Source organism: Macaca thibetana, chromosome 4, assembly GCF_024542745.1.
Source record: "Macaca thibetana thibetana isolate TM-01 chromosome 4, ASM2454274v1, whole genome shotgun sequence".
NCBI lineage: Eukaryota > Metazoa > Chordata > Mammalia > Primates > Cercopithecidae > Macaca > Macaca thibetana.
This window is the reverse complement of record NC_065581.1, coordinates 5,039,311-5,057,652: the sequence shown is the minus strand read 5'-3', so window position 1 is coordinate 5,057,652 and position 18,342 is coordinate 5,039,311. Positions and strand designations below refer to the sequence as shown.

The following is an 18,342-nucleotide window of genomic DNA, read 5'->3' as shown; positions in this document are numbered from 1 at the left end:
TGTCGGCCTCATTGGTCTCTGTTGGTATTCACCACCATTTCTTGCATGAGCCAGATGCCAGCCCATCAGGGCAGAGGTAGGACAGCTGCCACCAGCCATGGCATGCAGTCAGGAACAGGTGGATGTGGGACTGTCCAAGAGAAACTTCTGGAAAGCACTGGGTTGGCAAGAGGAAGGAGCCCAGCAGGGAAGGGGCCCTCATTGTCTCTCCTCAAGGGATGTTCATTCCTGACTATTTGACGCCCAAAAGTGTCAAACTCCCCTGGACCGCTTATTTAAGGAGGCTGGTAATCAGCACATTTTACAAGCCTGAATTTAAAGAAAAAAAAAAAAAAAGTGTGGCTCCTGGTTCCTATTCTGGAAGCCCTTTCCAGTCCTCAGTGTCACGTTTCTAGTGCGGGACCCTTAACTTGGGTTCTGCTGTGTTTGTTGCTCTGGAGATTGTGAAACTCTCAGAGTGGTGACTTTTCAATTAATGCTACCCCCCATCTGGAAGCCCACAAGGTCAGGAACTTCTAGAATCAAACGAATTAGTGTGGGTGGTTATTCTCTGTACTCTCCAACCAAGCAGGGTGTTGTCAGTCATCAGCGGGCAAAGGCGACAGGCACAACCAAAGAGGCAGTCAATATTCCAGTCTCTGCATAGAAGTCATCTGGGCTGGGCGAGCAGACTCGGGATGCGCTTTTTTCCGCAGGTTTCTGCTGAGCTTCCCTGCTCAATTCTATTCTGTTAAAGCAAATATCAAAACCAGAACTGGTTCAAGTTGACTTTTAAAAAAGGTGTCCCTGGAGGGATAAAATAGAGGCAGACTGATAGCCCCCAGAAAGTTTGTCAAAGATATATATCCCCCAGAGCAGGTGGTAAACACACCATCAAGAACTTGCTCATTCCCCGGACACATCCCAGGAAGGATCAGCCTCACATTTGCATCACCTTGTAGTTAATTGTAGAGCAGCCAGGATTCTGGCCTTGCCGCTGTGGTTTTGGTGGCGTGAAGCAGAGTTCAGGGAAAGACATGCAGCTGAGCTTTGGTCTCTCCCCAGATGCGGGAGTGTGACCTCTGATAGGACATGACCTCTGGCAGTTTGCCTGGGCTCTGTTGTCGCCATCCCAGGGAAATGCCAGGTCTTCCTCTGACGTGATGTTTGGGCCCTGAGTTCTGCCCAGTTCCCAGAAGGGCCTGGTGACAGTTGCAGCGGTGCTGACATGTAACATGGTGTGCTGACTGTTTGGATGCTTTTGTCTCGGGGAGGCTCTGTTGTGCAATGCTGCAGTGCCAGCCCCAGGGGACTCCTGGCTAGTGGCTGGCACTGTTGATATCCACTGTCCCCATGTGTCCTTCTCTGCACTGACCATCAGGGGTCGGAGAGGGTGGATGTGTAAGTGTGATGGTAGACAGCTACCTGTCTCCTGTTTTATAACTGTCTCTCCACCCTGAGCAGTGGTCTAGAGCAGCAGATAGAAATCACCCATAAAACCCAGCTCCCCTATAAAGTACAGGTGTATGTATAGAAGACAGGAAGATATTCCCTGCCTTCAGCTAGCAGCGTAGCAGGCGATAGCATCCTATAGGAACACCATAGGGTGCAAAGGCACTTCTGTCCCCTGGTTTTGTAGTCCATGGCCCTGCCTTCTGGAAGAACTGTACCCAAAGTGCACCTGGTAGGAAAAGCGCTACCCTGGTTTTTTGTTTTTTGGAAAAGTATGCACTCCATTGCAGGGCAGCGGTGGAGGGGGAGGAAAGCCAGGCAATACTCAAAAAATAAGTGCTCAGCCTGAATCCCCGTAGATGAGCACTGCTTCTCATTCAGGGACGCTAGTCAGAAGCAAGGAAGCGATGACATGCGTGCCCCCACCCCCCAGTTACCTCCCTAAGGAGAAATTCCACAGGTGGGGCTGGACCACCCAGGTCCTACAGAGCAGACCCTGTGACTCCAGTGCACAGACCTCAATAGGAACCTCTGCCTTAACCCGTGTGTCCATTCAAAAAGGACTCATTCCTGCAGAGGGAACAGAAGGCTTGTGAGATGGGAACCTCTGCTAGCTGCCCACAACTTCGGACTCTTTGAGATCCATTAAAATAGTTTCATTCCCGGCCGGGCGCGGTGGCTCACACCTATAATCCTGCCACTTTGGGAGGTCGAGGTGGGTGGATCAGGAGGTCAGGAGATCAAGACCAACCTGGCCAATATGGTGAAACCCTGTCTGTACTAAAAATACAAAAAAATTAGCCAGACATGGTGGCACACGCCTATAGTTCCAGCTACTAGGGAGGCTGAGGCAGAAGAATCGCTTGAACCCGGGAGGCAGAGGTTGCAGTGAACCGAGATCACGCCACTACACTCCAGCTTGGGTGACAGAGCAAGATATCATCTCAAAAAAATAAAATAAAATAAAACAAAATAAAATAGTTTCATTCCCTTTCCTGTGATGATGTGGAATGCCACGGAAAGAGACCGTCACATGGTGGGCCGGTTTTTTTTTTTTTTTTTTTTTTGGAGAGTCTCATTCTGCCACCGAGGCTATAGTACGATAGCACAATCTTAGCTCGCTGCAACCTCCGCCTCCTGGGTTCAAGCGTTTCTCCTGCCTCAGCTTCCCGGTAGCTGGGATTACAGGCATATGACACCACACCCAGCTAACTTTTTTTTGTATTTTTAGTAGAGGTGGGGTCTTGTCACGTTGATCAGGCTGGTCTCGAACTCCTGGTCACAAGTGATCCACCCGTCTCAGTGGTGGGATCACAGGTGTGAGACGCCGCACCCGGCCTTTTTTAACTGAACATGAGACATTCAGAAAGACCACAAGCTGGGGCAGCATGCTGATAAAAGTGGATAATAGTGAGGGCAACTGTGTGTTCATGATTGAGGCAGACACTTGAGAGTGGACAAGGCTCTATCTATAGTCACCCTGGGACAGTGGATGTGGACTGGACGTGTGGTCATGCTGACGAAGAGTGCACGCTCTTGCACCTTGTTTCTCTCTTGTCCCAGCAAGCAAAGATGAAACATATTAATTATTAACTGTGACACGGGATAGTGGGCAGGGATATGAATTTACTCATCACTCTGCCCGCAACAACACAGAGGAAATAAGAGGCCGACTCCCCACCACCTCCCCCCACATTAAGATATCCCGGCCGGGCGCGGTGGCTCACGCCTGTAATCCCAGCACTTTGGGAGGCCGAGATGGGTGGATCACGAGGTCAGGAGATTGAGACCATCCTGGCTAACCCAGTGAAACCCCGTCTCTACTTAAAAAAAAAAACACACACACACAAAAAAAAATTAGCCGGGCGAGGTGGCGGGCGCCTGTAGTCCCAGCTACTCGGGAGACTGAGGCAGGAGAATGGCGTGAACCCGGGAGGCAGAGCTTGCAGTGAGCCGAGGTCCGGCCACTGCACTCCAGCCTGGGCGACACAGCGAGACTCCGTCTCAAAAAAAAAAAAGAATATCCCATATCTGGAATTCAAGGCTTACAGGAAGGATGGAGATGGAGTGTGTACTGGGAGAGGGGAAGCAAAAAGATGCACTCCTGCTTCTTTGAAATGGCCTTCTTTCTCAGCTACCACACGTCATTGGAGATTGGGGTTTCAGTAAATCCAGTTTGGATGATCCCTTCAGGCACCTTTCTGTTGCATAAAATGGTGGCAGAATTAAACGTAGCAGTGTTATGCTATTATATGTAAACATTTTGAAGAACAAGCCTACTGGATTCTAAAAAGAAGAAAAGGTTATGTGGACTGAGGGCTGTTTTTAGAGGAACACCATGTGGTCGATATTCCTAAGTTTGGGTTTCACAATACTTCTTGTTGCCATACAGAAAAGACTGAAAAAATGTAGACATAAATTCATGCGTGCCTATTTCAGTGTGCTTTTTTAAAAAAAATGGGAAATATAAAAAACATGATAAAAAAACAGTCTATTTGACAAATAAGCTCTTATCACTGGTGACTTGACTGTGACAAGGCTGTGGCAGTGCCTCTCCATGCTGGGATCTCACCAGGGACAGTTGCTGCAGGAATTGCAGGCAGCGTGAAAGGATGTCCAGCCTTGTCATAAGCCAGAGGAGGGGTACAGATGGCATGCTTACCTTCCCCAGTGCAGGTGAACAGGAGCAGGCAGCTTAGCATGTGCCATCTGAGACCATATGTTGAAATTCTGTCAAGAATGTGTTGGCCGGGCATGGTGGCTCATACCTGTAATTCTAGCACTTTAGGAGGCCAAGTCAGGCGGATCACCTGAAGTGGGAGTTTGAGACCAGCCTGGCCAACATGGTGAAAGCCCATCTCTACTAAAAATACAAAAGTTAACCAGGTGTGGTGGCACATGCCTGCAGTCCCAGCTATTCAAGAAGCTGAAGCATGAGAATCACTTAAACACAGGAGGAGGAGGTTGCAGCGAGCTGAGATCACACCACAGAACTCCAGCCTGGATGACAGAGTGAGACTCTGTCTCAAAATATATATGTGTATAGATACTGTTTTGGTGGCTCAAGGGGGGTTTTTTTTGTCTTGCAAAGCCCCCATGAAAGTGTAGCTATCTTAGGAAAGTGCAGTATCTTAAAAATATGTTTCTGAAACTGGGTATATCAGAAGGCACTCAAAGGTAACAGGGTAAAAACAGTACGTCCTCTTGGAGGGTCAGGGTTACTTGTCAACTTGGAGGGAAAAAAACTGTGAAGAGACCGGGTCTTGCTCTGTTGCTGAGACTAGAGTGCAGTATGTATTCACAGGCGAGATCATAGAGCACTACGGCCTCGAACTCCTGGGCTCAAGCAATCTTCCCACCTTAGCCTCCTGAGTAGCTGAGACAGGTGTGCACCAGGGTGGGTTTCCCTACCACATCTGGCAGGGAAAACATTTTTATACGAAAATAAGCACAGATATGCTGTACAGCAGAGTACACCATTTACATGAAGATCAATATGAGACTTCCAAGAAATATTCTGGCTACCACAGCCCCTTTAAGCTAAGTCCCAAATCCCCAGGAGAGCCATTTTGGTTTTTGTTTGTTTGTTTTGAGACAGAGTCTCGCTCTGTCGCCAGGCTGGAGTGCAGTGACGCAGTCTCGGCTCACTGCAACCTCTGCCTCCCGGGTTCAAGTAATTCTCCTGCCTCAGCTTCCCGAGTAGCTGAGACTATAGGTGCACACCACCACACCCAGCTAATTTTTGTATTTTTAGTAGAGATGGGGTTTCACCATGTTTGCCAGGATGGTCTCGATCTCTTGACCTCGTGATCCACCCGGCTCGGCCTCCCAAAGTGGTGGGATTACAGGCGTGAGCCACCACACGGCCAGGAGTATGGTTTTATGTGTTAACTACCTCTGCATAACAGGGTCTGGTTTGTAACTCTCTCGTGTGTGAATTTCTCTCTCCTTGGGCCAATGCCATTATGTTTTAATAATATCTCAAAAACGCTTTAAGATTTTCCTTTACAAAGGTTTTCTTATTCGTGACTTTTTATTCGTGACAAAAACCTTAAAGTCATTTTGTCATGTATTTTTTAAAATCTTGTCAGATTTTGTATTATCATTGTATTAAATGTGAATTCATTTGCAAAAATTGGCATTTTTATGTGACTCAGTCTTTTCATGAATATGGGTATCTCTCACTAAAATTTTATATTTCTTAGCTTTTTAGTTTCTTTCTAAAGATCACACATGTCTTACTAAGTTTACATCTAGGAGTGTTTTTTGTCACTGTGACTGTTGTTACTGCCCTTTCCAGTATGTTTTCAGTGTGATTCACTGGGGTGCCAGCTTCTGACATGTGAAATGGAAGAGCATGCCTAGCAGAGCAAGTACACACCCTCCAAAAATAGAAATTAAAAGAAAACATGACAGAGTTTGCCTGTAAAAGCCTACAAATTGATGATAATACTGGTACTTTCCTCATAAAGTCATTGTGAGGCCAAAAGAAATACTTTCATTTAGTTATTAATAATTGATTAAGCACTTAGAGCAGTGCCTGGTACATAGTAAATGCTCATTAATCGTCACTATTGCTTTCATCATCATCATCATTATTTTGTACTAGTCATAGCATTATCATCATTAATTGAAAAAGTATCATCATCATGACACCAGAGGCAAGATTTGGTACTGTGCCCTGCGGCCCCCATTCTCTGAGGGGGAAGAGAGCAGAACAGTTTGCCCCTTGGCTTCACCAGCAAAGCTAGACATCCATGTCTCTCCTGTAACTTCACAGGGCACAGCCACCTCCTTCTCGTAGCAGACTGCTCTGACCAACTGGCAGTGTCATGGGCCCTGTCTGGGCAGGAAGCCGATAAGAGGAGAGATGAGGAAAGAACAATTCAGCAGTCAGTCCTTGAGTCCAGCCCGGAAAGCTCACATTCACACCCAGGTGGTGAGCTCAGCTGTCATTGCCACCATATTCTGCAGTTGGGGGTTAATTATTACAGAATCAGGTGCTCTTATAGCTGAAGGGTGAGGGGCCTTGAGATCCTAAGATCAGGATCTGGGACCCCATGATATGCATTTTGTTTTTTTGTTTTTTTGTTTTTTTGTTTTTGAGACAGAGTCTCGCTCTGTTACCCAGGCTGGAGTACAGTGGCGCGATCTTGGCTCACTGCAACCTCCGCCTCCCAGGTTCAAGCGATTCTCCTGCCTCAGCCTCCCGAGTAGCAAGGATTACAGGCGCCCACCACCACACCCGGCTAATTGTTGTATTTTTAGTAGAGACAGTTTCACCATGTTGGCCAGGCTGGTCTCAAACTCCTGACCTTGTGATCCGCCCACTAGGCCTCCCAAAGTGCTGGGATTACAGGCGTGAGCCACTGCGCCCCGCCCATGATATGCATCTTGACAGAGACAGGCCTTGCACAAATCTGTGCATGTAAGTAATGTTTAGCAGGCCCTTGCCAGGTGCCTAGCACTGTGCTTATTTGATTTTCCCAGTAGTGTTAGGACATTTCATGTATGTGGGCCCTGGGAAAGAACTGGGGGAAACGGTAGATTTTCTTCACATCTAGTGTTTCGTTTGATTCCTGTAACAACTCTGCGAAATAGGCTGGAAGTGGCAGAGGCAGGAGTAGGATCCCAGCCCAGGGCTGCGTCCATTCCCCACCTTCCCCACCCACTCCCCTGGCGAGTGAGCCCAGTTCCTGGGACCCAGGTCCTGTAGACATGTGTTGCAGGGATGGCTGGGCATTGCTTCAGGAGAAGAACTAAGCAGTGAAGACCTGAAACATTGTACCCAGTTGTATTTTCTTATATCTTGCTCCTTCCTCCCCTGCAGGTTATTTGTCTAATGAGTCTCAGAGCTCTTAAGTGTTTCTGGGCCATCTAGTCATCCCGGCTACTGGCAGTTGAGTAATCTGTGTACTTTTCCAATGAACTCTAATGCCAACCCCCGAAACTTAATAGAATAAAAGTGTGATCAGCTTTAATGACCAGTTTATGCACAGTACTGGTTTGATGTGGCTGTATAAGTCAATTTGGGATTCTAGAGGGACTGGAACTTGAAGCTGTTAATTGCACTACCTTACTTGCGTTGACCAGACCCTCTCACCTGCAGCTTGGAGCATCATTCTCTGCCATTAGCACCACAGCATCAATCCTGGCTAGCCTCCTGTTGTGTGCTGACACATTTTACAGCCCAAATAAATGCAACAGAACTGCTACACAAACATTTATTGCCTCAACTCCTTAGCCCTCATTGAGATAACTTTTTAATATTTCCTCCCTGTGTGAACTGAGTATTTCCCCTACTTCTTCTGTAATGGCTCTAGGTAAATCCCATATAGCCCTGGATTCTAGCCTTAAACCCTCTGCTGGGCCACATTTAAATCATTTCATTTCACTTAACGGTCAGTGAACATTCTTGTTGCACTAAATGGTCCTACTGCTGTTTTTATTCACTTGTCTTCATCAGTTCTGTATTTCCACTTGTGGCTCACCATCAGAGCACTCGGTAATCACTCAGCTATCTGGATTTTAGAGTCAGTGGGCACAGACCCTCAGAACCGTGGAGTACGGGACTGATATTTTTAGTTGTCAGGTACTTTCTGAGCACTTTGTATGTGTCTGGCACGGTCCTAAGCTGCGCTTTGAAGGCACCTAAGTCAAGTAACATGATCCCTTCTGCCCCCTCCCCTCAGTCACCGATGCTCATGCTGGGGAACTGAGGCAGGCCCACTTACCATTACAGTATAGGGACCATGTGGGTGGCCCCAATATATGCAGTATATATGTCAGACAGACATGCATCTCTATATCCTCTTAATACCATTCACATTGTAAGACCTGATGTCATTAGTTTTTTCCCCCCCAAGGGCCATAAAATTGTCATACTGGAATGGGGTTTGTTTTTTGTTTTTTAATTTAATTAAAACTTCTGTCAAAGCAGACTATAAATTTGGTTTGTTTTGATTTCAAGTTTCCTGAAACTTGGCTCTTCAGATTGCCCCCCAGTTCTTCATTCTGTGGGTTTCCTTTGGGGTCTTTTCTATGGGGCCGTTCCCACCTCACAGCTACATGCCTTACAGGAGAGCACCCCTCCCCCAGAAGTTTCATCCTCTAGATTGGTGGACTTTGTGAAATAAACATGATGGTAACTACTGTAATGGGGGCTTTTGTAAGAAACACAGCAGAGGGCTGCATTCTCCTGTTGGAGAATCCTGTGTTCTTGTTCTAGCCGGCACATAGAGAATACGGCCTTTAGCACGCAGAGCTCACACACAGGGAGCTACATGGGGAGAAGCGTGTTTGTTCTGAGGCATGATAAGTGTGCCACCAAAGCCTTCAAAGGGACCACCAGAGGAAGTGTCGGCCAGACAAACAGACCTTCTGGAAAGTAGTTTTGCAAGGTCCATCAGTAACCATAAAAATATTCATATCTGGCCGGGCGCGGTGGCTCACGCCTGTAATCCCAGCACTTTGGGAGGCCGAGGTGGGTGGATCACGAGGTCAGGAGATCGAGACCACGGTGAAACCCCGTCTCTACTAAAAACACAAAAAAATTAACCCAGCGTGTTGGCGGGCGCCTGTAGTCCCAGCTACTCGGGAGGCTGAGGCAGGAGAATGGCGTGAACCCGGGAGGCGGAGCTTGCAGTGAGCTGAGATCCGGCCACTGAACTCCAGCCTGGGCGACAGAGCGAGACTCCGTCTCAAAAAAAAAAAAAATTTCATATCTGTTTATCCAACAATTCTATTTCTAGAAACCTTGTATAAGGAAGTCAGATTTGGTAAAAGGTTATATATGAATGATAATCCTGGCATTAAGTGAAAGCAGTCTAAATGTTCATCATATGGGAGTGATTAAATAGATTATAATACACCTTTACAATGGAGTATTACACAGTTACTGAAAATATTCCTTCAAAGGACAGTTAATGACATAAGGATCATAATATGAAGTTAAGTTCAAAAGCAAGTTATGCTATGATCCCACATTTAAATATTCTGTATATTTTAAATCTACATGTGATTTAACAGACTACTCAAAAATACCAAACTACTAATAGCCACATATCCGAATGCAACTAAATATTTAGAGCAAGCTTGTCCAACCCACAGCCTGTGGGCCATGTGCAGCCCAGGATGGCCTTGAATGCAGCCCAACACAAATTCGTAAACTTAAAACATGAGATTTTTTTGCGATTTTTTTTTTTCTTTAGCTCATCAGCTTTCGTTAATGTTAGTGTGTTTTATGTGGGGCCCAAGATAATTCTTCTTCTTCCAGTGTGGCCCGGGGAAGCAAAAAGATTGGACCCCCCTGATTTAAAGAGAAAAAGAACAGAATCTTTATAATTTCCCATGTAGCTTTTTTAAACTTTGGAAACAGCTACAGCAGGTACCTGTTAATTGCACCTCCCCAGATGACAGGGACATTGTTTCCACTTGCCACAGGGCACAGATCACCCCCTTCTCTGCACCAGCCTTCGTTTCATTAGTCCTATGATCTCACATTAAAATTCTCATTGTGCATTCAAGTCAGTAAAGATTGGTTTAGCTGTATGTAGCAAGAAACCCAATTAACAGGAGCTTTTAAAAGATGGAGGTTTATTTTTCTCACACATAAAAGAAAGCTGGCAATAAGGTGTCCAGAGCTGGCATGGTGTCCCCATGGTCATCAAGTACTCAGACACCTCCTTTCTACCCCCCAGCCTTAGCGTGTAGCTCCCATATCAAACTTACCTTACGGTGCTAGATGTCTGCTGGTGTTCCAGCTATCAAGTTCATATTCCAGGCAGAACGGAGACACACTAGGGGGCGGGCAGGCAGTGGAGTGCCCCCAGTCTGAGGCGGCCCACTTTAAAGAACTTTCCTAGATGCTCCTGCCTTGATGACAGCTGACACCTCATTGGCCACATCTAGCTGCACAGGAGTCTGGAGAGTGTAAACTTCTAGATGTGCACTGACCCTGTAAGGAAAAAGGAGAGATGGATGCTGGGCAGTCCACAGTTCTCTCATGTGGTTATCTCAAATTTTCATAACATAGGCTCATAATTATAGTGATGTGTAGTTTGCGTTATGAAGAAATCATTGATTAGCCAGGCATGGTGGCACATGCCTGTAATCCCAGCTACTCAGGAGGCTGAGGCAGGAGGATCACTCAAGCCCAGGAGTTGAAGACCAACCTGGGCAACATAGTGAGAACCTGTCTCTAAAAAGGAGAGAGAGAGAGAGAGAGAGAAGAAAGGAAGAAATGGTTGGGACCTGGTAGAGGAGCAGCATTTTGGAGAAAGCACTGGACAGAGATCAGAAGATCTGGGGTTCATGTCTTTGCTTCTATGTGGATTGATTCTTGTGGGCTTCATTCTTCACCAAAAGCTGAGGGCAGTGATTCTTACAGCCTCCACGTGCAGCAGTCTTGGACTTGCAAGGGTGGGTCCCCTTTCAGGGCAGCACCCATTCCTCTGGCTGCCCCTCTATAACTTCTGCCACTCCTTCCAAGCTGAGTCACCTCTCACCTGCACTCCTTTTCTTTTTTTTTTTTTTTTGAGACGGAGTCTCACTCTGTCACCCAGGCCAGAGTGCAGTGACACCATCTCGGCTCACTGCAACCTCTGCCTCCCGGGTTCACACCATTCTTCTGCCTCAGCCTCCTGAATAGCTGGGATTATAGGCGCCCGCAACCTCGCCCCATATATTTTTAGTAGAGACGGGGCTTTACCATGTTAGTCAGGCTGGTCTCGGACCTGTGACCCCGTGATCCACCCACCTCGACCTCCCAAAGTGCTGGGATTACAGGTGTAAGCCACCGCGCCCAGCCTCACCTGCACTCTTACTGGTCCCTTAACTGGGTCCCCTGCCACAACTCTCCACCTCTTCCTTGCCTTGACCCTAAGACAAGGTGATCTTTTTAACCACAGATCGGGATGCAAGGGTCCTCCATTTTTAACATTCTAATAGCTTTCCATTCCCTCCAAGTGGAGCATGGCATCTGTGTTCTGGCCCTACCACACTTTCCTTTTATTCTCTCTTCTCTGCCGTCTCCACCCCCATCCTCATCCTCACCCTTCCGTATCCACACTTAGTCTATTTCTGTCTCTGACAGTCTCCGCATCCAGTCGTGTCATGGGCTTCTCACCCCTGCCACGGCTCCAGCCTCTGGGCCTCTGAGCTCCTCCTCCCCTGAGGCTGTCTCCTCTGAGAAGTCTTCCGTGACTCCCTCAGGCTGAGTCACATCTTCTAGATCCCTCTAGTCCTGTGTGCCCTCCTGTGCTAGTACATTCCAGATGCTAGGTCGTTTATCTCAATTCTTGTCTGTTTTCCCTTCCTGGACTCAGAGATTTCTGCAGGCATTAATCACATCTGAAAGTCTCACCCGCACAAGGTGCCTGGAACAGGAGGTGCTCACTGCTTGTCTGCAGAATGACTCAGGGCTGGGGCTGCCCTTCCAGGGCTCCTCCGGGTTTTCTGGGTCTTTGAACACCTGTGCATTGTGTGCTGTGTATGCCTTTCACTTGTAGGAAAGGGCCCTGCCTGCCTGTCCATCTTCGCTGCAGAGCCACTTGCTCTGAGTGCACTGGGCTCAGATTCCTTCTCTCGCTCGCTCGTCACAGATCTGCTGAGCAGTGTTGTCTCCTAGGACTGTGTGGGGCCCAGGGACACAGAAAGCAGTGTTCACCAGTCCTGCCCTTGAGGGGCTCTCAGGGGGCTGGAGAAGGGAAGACAGACGTGAACTAGAGCACGTGACCTCATAGGGACCACACACACAGACCACACACATGGTCCAGGTGGCTGCAAAGAGGAGGGCGGGCTTCGCGAGCATGCCGCCCGGGCTGCAGGCGGTGAACGGGTGGACAGAGGTGTGCCCTCCCTTCAGGAGGGAGCGGGAAGCCAGTCACCCCTCCTGCTGCTGCAACATGTTTCTCCCCTCCATGTCTGCCACGACTCTCCCTTGGCCAGATTCCCACCAGCTGCCCTAGGGACTCCCATGCCATGTAGGCGCTGTACTGGTTGGGGACCTCACACATCTTTTTCTTGACACTGGCCAACTTTATTGAGGGCCCAAAGACTGCTGGAGCTGCAAAGGACCGTAAAGATCACCTAGAAGTTTCCAGACCTCATCCCACAGGTGAGGAACTGAGTCTAGAGGAAGTGGAGAGTCTCACATGGCAAGTGGCGGAGCCATCCCAGCTGCAGCCCAGCTGTCCTGTTCCCGCTGCCCCCCTCCCCCTCATCCCAGGGCCTTTCCAGGGTGCCGCCTTTCCTTCCAGAGTGCCAGAAGTAGAACATGTGGATTAACACTGGGCCATTTAGAGACCATGCGTCCCAGATGGATCCTGGAGCCATGGACAGTGCCTGTAATCACAGAAGCTGAGAGTCGGAAGGAATCCATCTGGTTCACCCCTGGTCTAGCATATACCTTCCTTCTCCATCCTCACTTTCTGCTCCTCACGGGGACAGAACTCACAGCTTCCCAAGCCAGCCCATTGCAGTTTTGAACGGGTTTCTTCTTATGCCATTCCATAACCCCTGCCTGCCACTAAAGCCTTGAGAAGATGATGGTAAACTCTGTCAAGTACTCATGGAATGTCCGATTGTGGACACTTCTAGGATGGGTTCCTGGTGAATCCCCTGAGATCAATTAAATACAGAACAAGCTCCCAGGTAACTGAACCATCCAAGCTGTTATACAAAATTGTTTGTATTAGCCTCGTTTTAATTATCCAAAAAGTAATGGTTCCCTTTTTTTTTAAGGATCATTGGTATTCTAGCCTTTCTGTTCTCAGTATCGTTTGATAGTGGGTGCATCTATCTGTTGAGGTTAATATATGAAAACAAAGCCGTGTACTATTCAGGGTGGAGGACAACGCCAATCCTCCTCTTCTCTGTAGGAGGGTATAGATGGCTTCGGCTCACCCAGTAGCGCTTTCAGGTTGTCCAGCAGGGAAACTCAGAAAGTCCCTGCATTCATCATGACTGTACTGTAGCCCCCAAGAAACCCAGTGCGGCTCCTCACAGCCCTCAAGATGATTTCCGACCTTGCCACCTAAAGTGTGGCCCATGGACCAGCAGCATCAGCATTACCTGCAGGTTGTGAGAAATGCAGCACCCCAGACCCCCCACTCCCATCCACTTGTATCCAAAGTCTTCTCTATATCAGTGAGCGGAAGGGAGGACTGAGGACACAGTAGCCAAGCTCATCACTGTGACTTGTTAGGAGTTGTGCTGGAGCGCTCGTTCTCTACACCGCCTTCCCATAACTCCTACCTATCTCTTTTGGTTTTTAATTAGGACATTCACTTGCATTTAAAAATACTTGCAAGATCTCCCCCATCCCCCAAATCTCCACTGTCTACTTTTCTTTCTTCTTAGATGACCCGCTGCTCTTGCCTCTTCGCTTTCTCTTGCACCGCAACACTTAGCAGTTATTATCCGTGCCACGGACCTTCAGGATACCTCTGTGCAAGGGCAGACCGAAGACCGAGCAATGGCATGGAAAACAGGACACCTCAGATGGACCGCGGGGCTGTCCTTGGTGACAGAGTACTGCTCTTTAACACGTGCTGTAGTAATAACATGATCGCCTTCTGTCCGGGGCCTTCACTTCGAAACAGAGCACTAAGGTCGGGGAGGAAAACCATATGAGGATGTTGAGCCCTGGCTGCTCTGGGTGGTAGCTGTGGCCTTTAGGAGTTTACTATCGTTTGCTTAAACAGCAGTTACTCACCTCGAATTTCCCATAGATAGTGACCAACTGGTCTGAAATCCAGATAGAGCTGCTAATGGTCAGCCCTTTCTTCACCAGTTCCACTTATCCTTAAAAATGTATCACTCAGGAAATGCTTTTACAGAAAAATTGTGGCAAGACCCTTTGTTCCCGAGGAAAGACCTGCTCTAGCCCCAGATGATGACTCCAGCATCCACCTGGGACAGTGGAAACATTGGGCATGAAGACACTTAGTAAAAGGACACTTTAAAAAGAAGGGGGCAGGAAAGGTGGAAGGCAGGAGGCGCAGGCACTCAGACAGCTGCCCTCAACCCCACCCGGGATGGGCCACGGAATAGTGTTCGCATTACCCCGAATGCAGTGCTTTTTCTACCCCAGCATAGTCGGCACCCATTTCTGCATTGTTCTAAAACCCTTTCCCTATGCAAGAAGCAGTTCAAAGGGAAGGAAACCGTCTTAGGAAAGGAGGTACTGGGCACACATCTGACAGCTACGCCAGCAGCAGGCAGGCCTCACCCGGCTCAGCACAGCCCCCTATGCTGTTTCAGAGAAGGAATGGGTGTGTGGATCTCTGTAACTTCTCACGGTGAGGGAAGTGGGCGTTGGATGGTGCAAGGAGCTAGCCAAGCGGCTCTAATGACTGGCTTTGCCCCACAGTGCAGTTGCCAGAAGGGAGCAGCCGTGGGATGGCCAACATTTGTATTCGAAATGTTAGGAAATGTTCCTTCTGACCTTTCCCAGGGGCTAGAGGGCCACGGTTCCTGACCTGTGTCCTTTCTTTGCCTTCAGGTCCACATTGGCCAACTGTATTCAACTGACAAGCTGATCATTGAGAATCGAGACATGCCCAGGACCTAGCAAGCCGGGGACCAGCCACCAGCGGCGGCCAGGGACCACCTTCAGCATCCACTCTCTGTTTGAGATGGGGGCTCCCAAAACCAGCTTACAATAGCCTTTTGCGCTGCCTGCCCTGTGGGAGCCGATAAACCAAGTCACGTTTGCGTTCTGTTGCAGCCTTAGTGAAAAAGGATGGCTGTGTCTCCTTGGTTCACGTGTTAGAATGGAGAGCTGGAATTTGTTCAGAATAGTGCTGTGTGTTACCACGTCTCCCCTCCACCCCACTCCTATCTTGTAGCTCATGGCCATTGTGTATAGCATTTCTACATGTTGTTTCTTGGTCCTTGACAATAAAAAGAATTATCTCCCTGAGCCTTTCACACCAGATAAACCCCTGCCGATTAATGCATTTTCATTTTCTACTGACAGAAGGCCTGGAGAGGGCTGTTGGGGGCCCTCAGGGGAGGGTTCGACCCGAGAAAAGAAGTGCCTTGGTGAAGGCAAGTCCAAGCCCCGCTTGAGACTGGGGGCAGTGTGGAGTAGGGCAGGGCTGCGAGGGTACACAGTGCACCCTGTAACTTATACCTGAACCCAGTACAACAAAGGTAACGGGTGTGTAGGTACATGCCCAGAGATGGCGCACTGCAGATCAGCAACCTTAGCCCCACCTGGGAGCTTGCTGGAAATGCAGGCTCCAGCCCCTCCCAACACCTGGTAAATGAGAGCCCCCAGCCTGATCCAAGCCCAGGACAACCACCAAATCCTGAAGCCGGGAACGTGCTGCGCAGCACTGGTGCCCACATCTGGCTGGTGGACAGAAGCACCTGGAGAGTTGGAGCGCTTTTTTAAAAGACGTCTCAGCACTTCGCTCTCTGCAGATTCTGACTCAGTAAGTGAGAGGTGAGGCACATTTTCCTCTCTTTCTAAAGCTCTGCCAGTGTTTTTCATGTTTAACCAGTTGGGGACCCCTGCTCTTTAAGCATATTACAGGTAATAAAGATATTGTTTGTATGCTTTTATTCTTGGAAACAGATTCATTCCAAACATAGAAAGAACGTATTAAATAACTTGCTTGTCATCTGGGGTGTTTACGAGGGACCAGACCCGTCAAAGTGGTTTCTTGTTTCCCTTTGCATACAGTGCTGAGTGGATTTGATATCTGTGTGTTAAGGTTTGGAACAGGCTCATATAAATAGCACCGGTCCTGGAATAGCTGCAGCGCTGTCACCCCCTCATTTTAACTCTCACAGTCATGGGAGTGGGCACGCGCAGTCTGAGCCAACGTTCTTCTCACCCTCACGTGAGAACTCATGTCTTCTGCTGTCTTCCAGAGAGCATAGATTTGCTGCAGTGATGCATTCAAGTAGATGTAACATGTAGCCACTCTATTTGGCAGTAAAACCTTTGATTTCCGGATAAAGTCTTTTTATTATTATTATTGAGATGGAGTCTCGCTCTGTCACCCAGGCTGGAGTGCAGTGGTGCGATCTTGGCTCACTGTAACCTCTGCTTCCTGGGTTCAAGCCATTCTCCTGCCTCAGCCTCCTGAGTAGTTGAGATTACAGGGGCCTGCCACCACGCCCAGCTAATTTTTTGTATTTTTAGTAGAGATAGGGTTTCACTATGTTGGCCAGGCTGATCTTGAACTCCTGACCTCATGATCCCCTCAAAGTGCTGGGACTACAGACGTGAGCCACCGCGCCCTGCCAGTTTCAGGATAAGTCTTGAGCATCTGTGAAAATAATGAAGCTCTTAGCAAGTCCCAGATCTCTTACCCTCTAACCAGTTCCTGCCTGGGAGCTGCAGTGGTAGAGCACATGCAAAGCCCTTAATGTGGGGAGAGCCCTTCGGTGGACAGTGAATGGAGGTGACGTGGCAAGAGTAATCACTCCCTTCAGCTGACTGTCACAGGGCAGAGCCGCCCAGCCCAGCCCTGTGTGTGGCTCTGGCTCAGGTTTCCCACCCTGCATCAGTGGAGTTCGTGGTCACTCAGCAGTGAATGCCTCCAACCACGGTACTAACGACAGCACTGCCGATTTATACTTAATTTAAGCAACTGCTGCTTGGAACCAAAGTCCAGATTTGAACCTCCATGCTAAAGGTATCAAATTGCTAGCAAGATAACAGCTCCATAGTAGACTTCTCCCACGCCCCCAGGTTTTAAGCAATGAGGCAGTCCACCCAAACTTAACGTGGGCTGCAGGCTGTAACAGCAGGTTGCTTTTGTGTTCATTAAACTGCATGAATGGGTTTGAACATGCCCAAAGCCTTGCTAATGCAAACTTAATTTTGTAAAATTAACTATGCAGTTGGAATTTGCAGAAAGATATAAATCCGAATTCTGTGGTAGGAAATGCCACAAACAGGCCTGGTCCTCCGCATCTCAGGTGTATATCTGGCAGGCAGAGCCTGGCACTGGGTACTCCCCAACTCAGATGACCCAGTATTGATGCTAGAGCTTTGAAGAAAGCGGCATTCCCATGGGGATGATCCCTGGTGTTTCTCTAGGGAATCTTTCCGCCTCCTTGACTATGCACCAACTGAGGGGACTGTGGGCAGCTCAAACGTCCATGGCCTGCCAGCCTCACAGAACTCTCTAGAACTTATGCCTGCTCTGAAGATAGGATCCAGGCTGGGGTCTGGAGATCACTTAGCAGCGCTAACATTTGGCAAATGAGAAATACTGTCATTAGTTAACTTCCCAGGCAAAAACTCATTGGCCGAGCAAGGCTATGTCCTAGACATTCAGAGATGGCTCTGGGCTGGGCTGGCTGGCATGACCTCATGGCTGGGAAGTCTTGCACAGCCAAGTACAGGGCTGTGTTGTTCTGATGGCTGTTGGGATCAGGATTTTGGAACTGAAAGAATTGGCTAGATTACTTTAGGTATACTCCGTCCTGCTACTAAGTAATTAGCTACTAACTCCCCTCACCCACAGCCTCACCCATTTCTCAAGCCCTGCCATACAACCCCCCGTCATCCAGGAGCAAAAGGGACAGGCAGAGGGTGAAGCCTACAAAGATGGCAAACACCAGAGCTCCCCTAGGCCAACGCTCAGATCTTCAGGTGTTAAAACGAAGAGCCTGAACATCTGCAGATCATGTACAGAGTCAGGGCCTTTTCTCTAAACCCCTTTCGGCCGGGCGCGGTGGCTCAAGCCTGTAATCCCAGCACTTTGGGAGGCCGAAGCGGGCGGATCACGAGGTCAGGAGATCGAGACCATCCTGGCTAACACGGTGAAACCCCGTCTCTACTAAAAAATACAAAAAAACTTGCTGGGCGAGGTGGTGGCGCCTGTAGTCCCAGCTACTCGGGAGGCTGAGGCAGGAGAATGGCGTGAACCCGGGAGGCGGAGCTTG

At 48.6% G+C, this 18,342-nt stretch overlaps 1 protein-coding gene across 2 annotated transcripts in view; it reads left to right on the top strand.

The window, feature by feature from the left end:
* LYRM4 (LYR motif containing 4) overlaps positions 1-16,002 on the top strand; it is a 154,375-nt gene extending 138,373 nt beyond the window's left edge. The window contains exons 3-4 of one of the 2 annotated variants that reach the window (XM_050789681.1): positions 13,792-14,042; positions 14,936-16,002. In XM_050789681.1, the coding sequence (XP_050645638.1) occupies positions 13,792-14,042; positions 14,936-14,972 (288 nt within the window). In that variant the 3' untranslated portion in view covers positions 14,973-16,002. The remainder of the gene's footprint in view (positions 1-13,791; positions 14,043-14,935) is intronic. The other variant, XM_050789682.1, reaches the window with a different exon arrangement.
* The last annotated feature ends 2,340 nt before the right edge of the window (positions 16,003-18,342 follow it).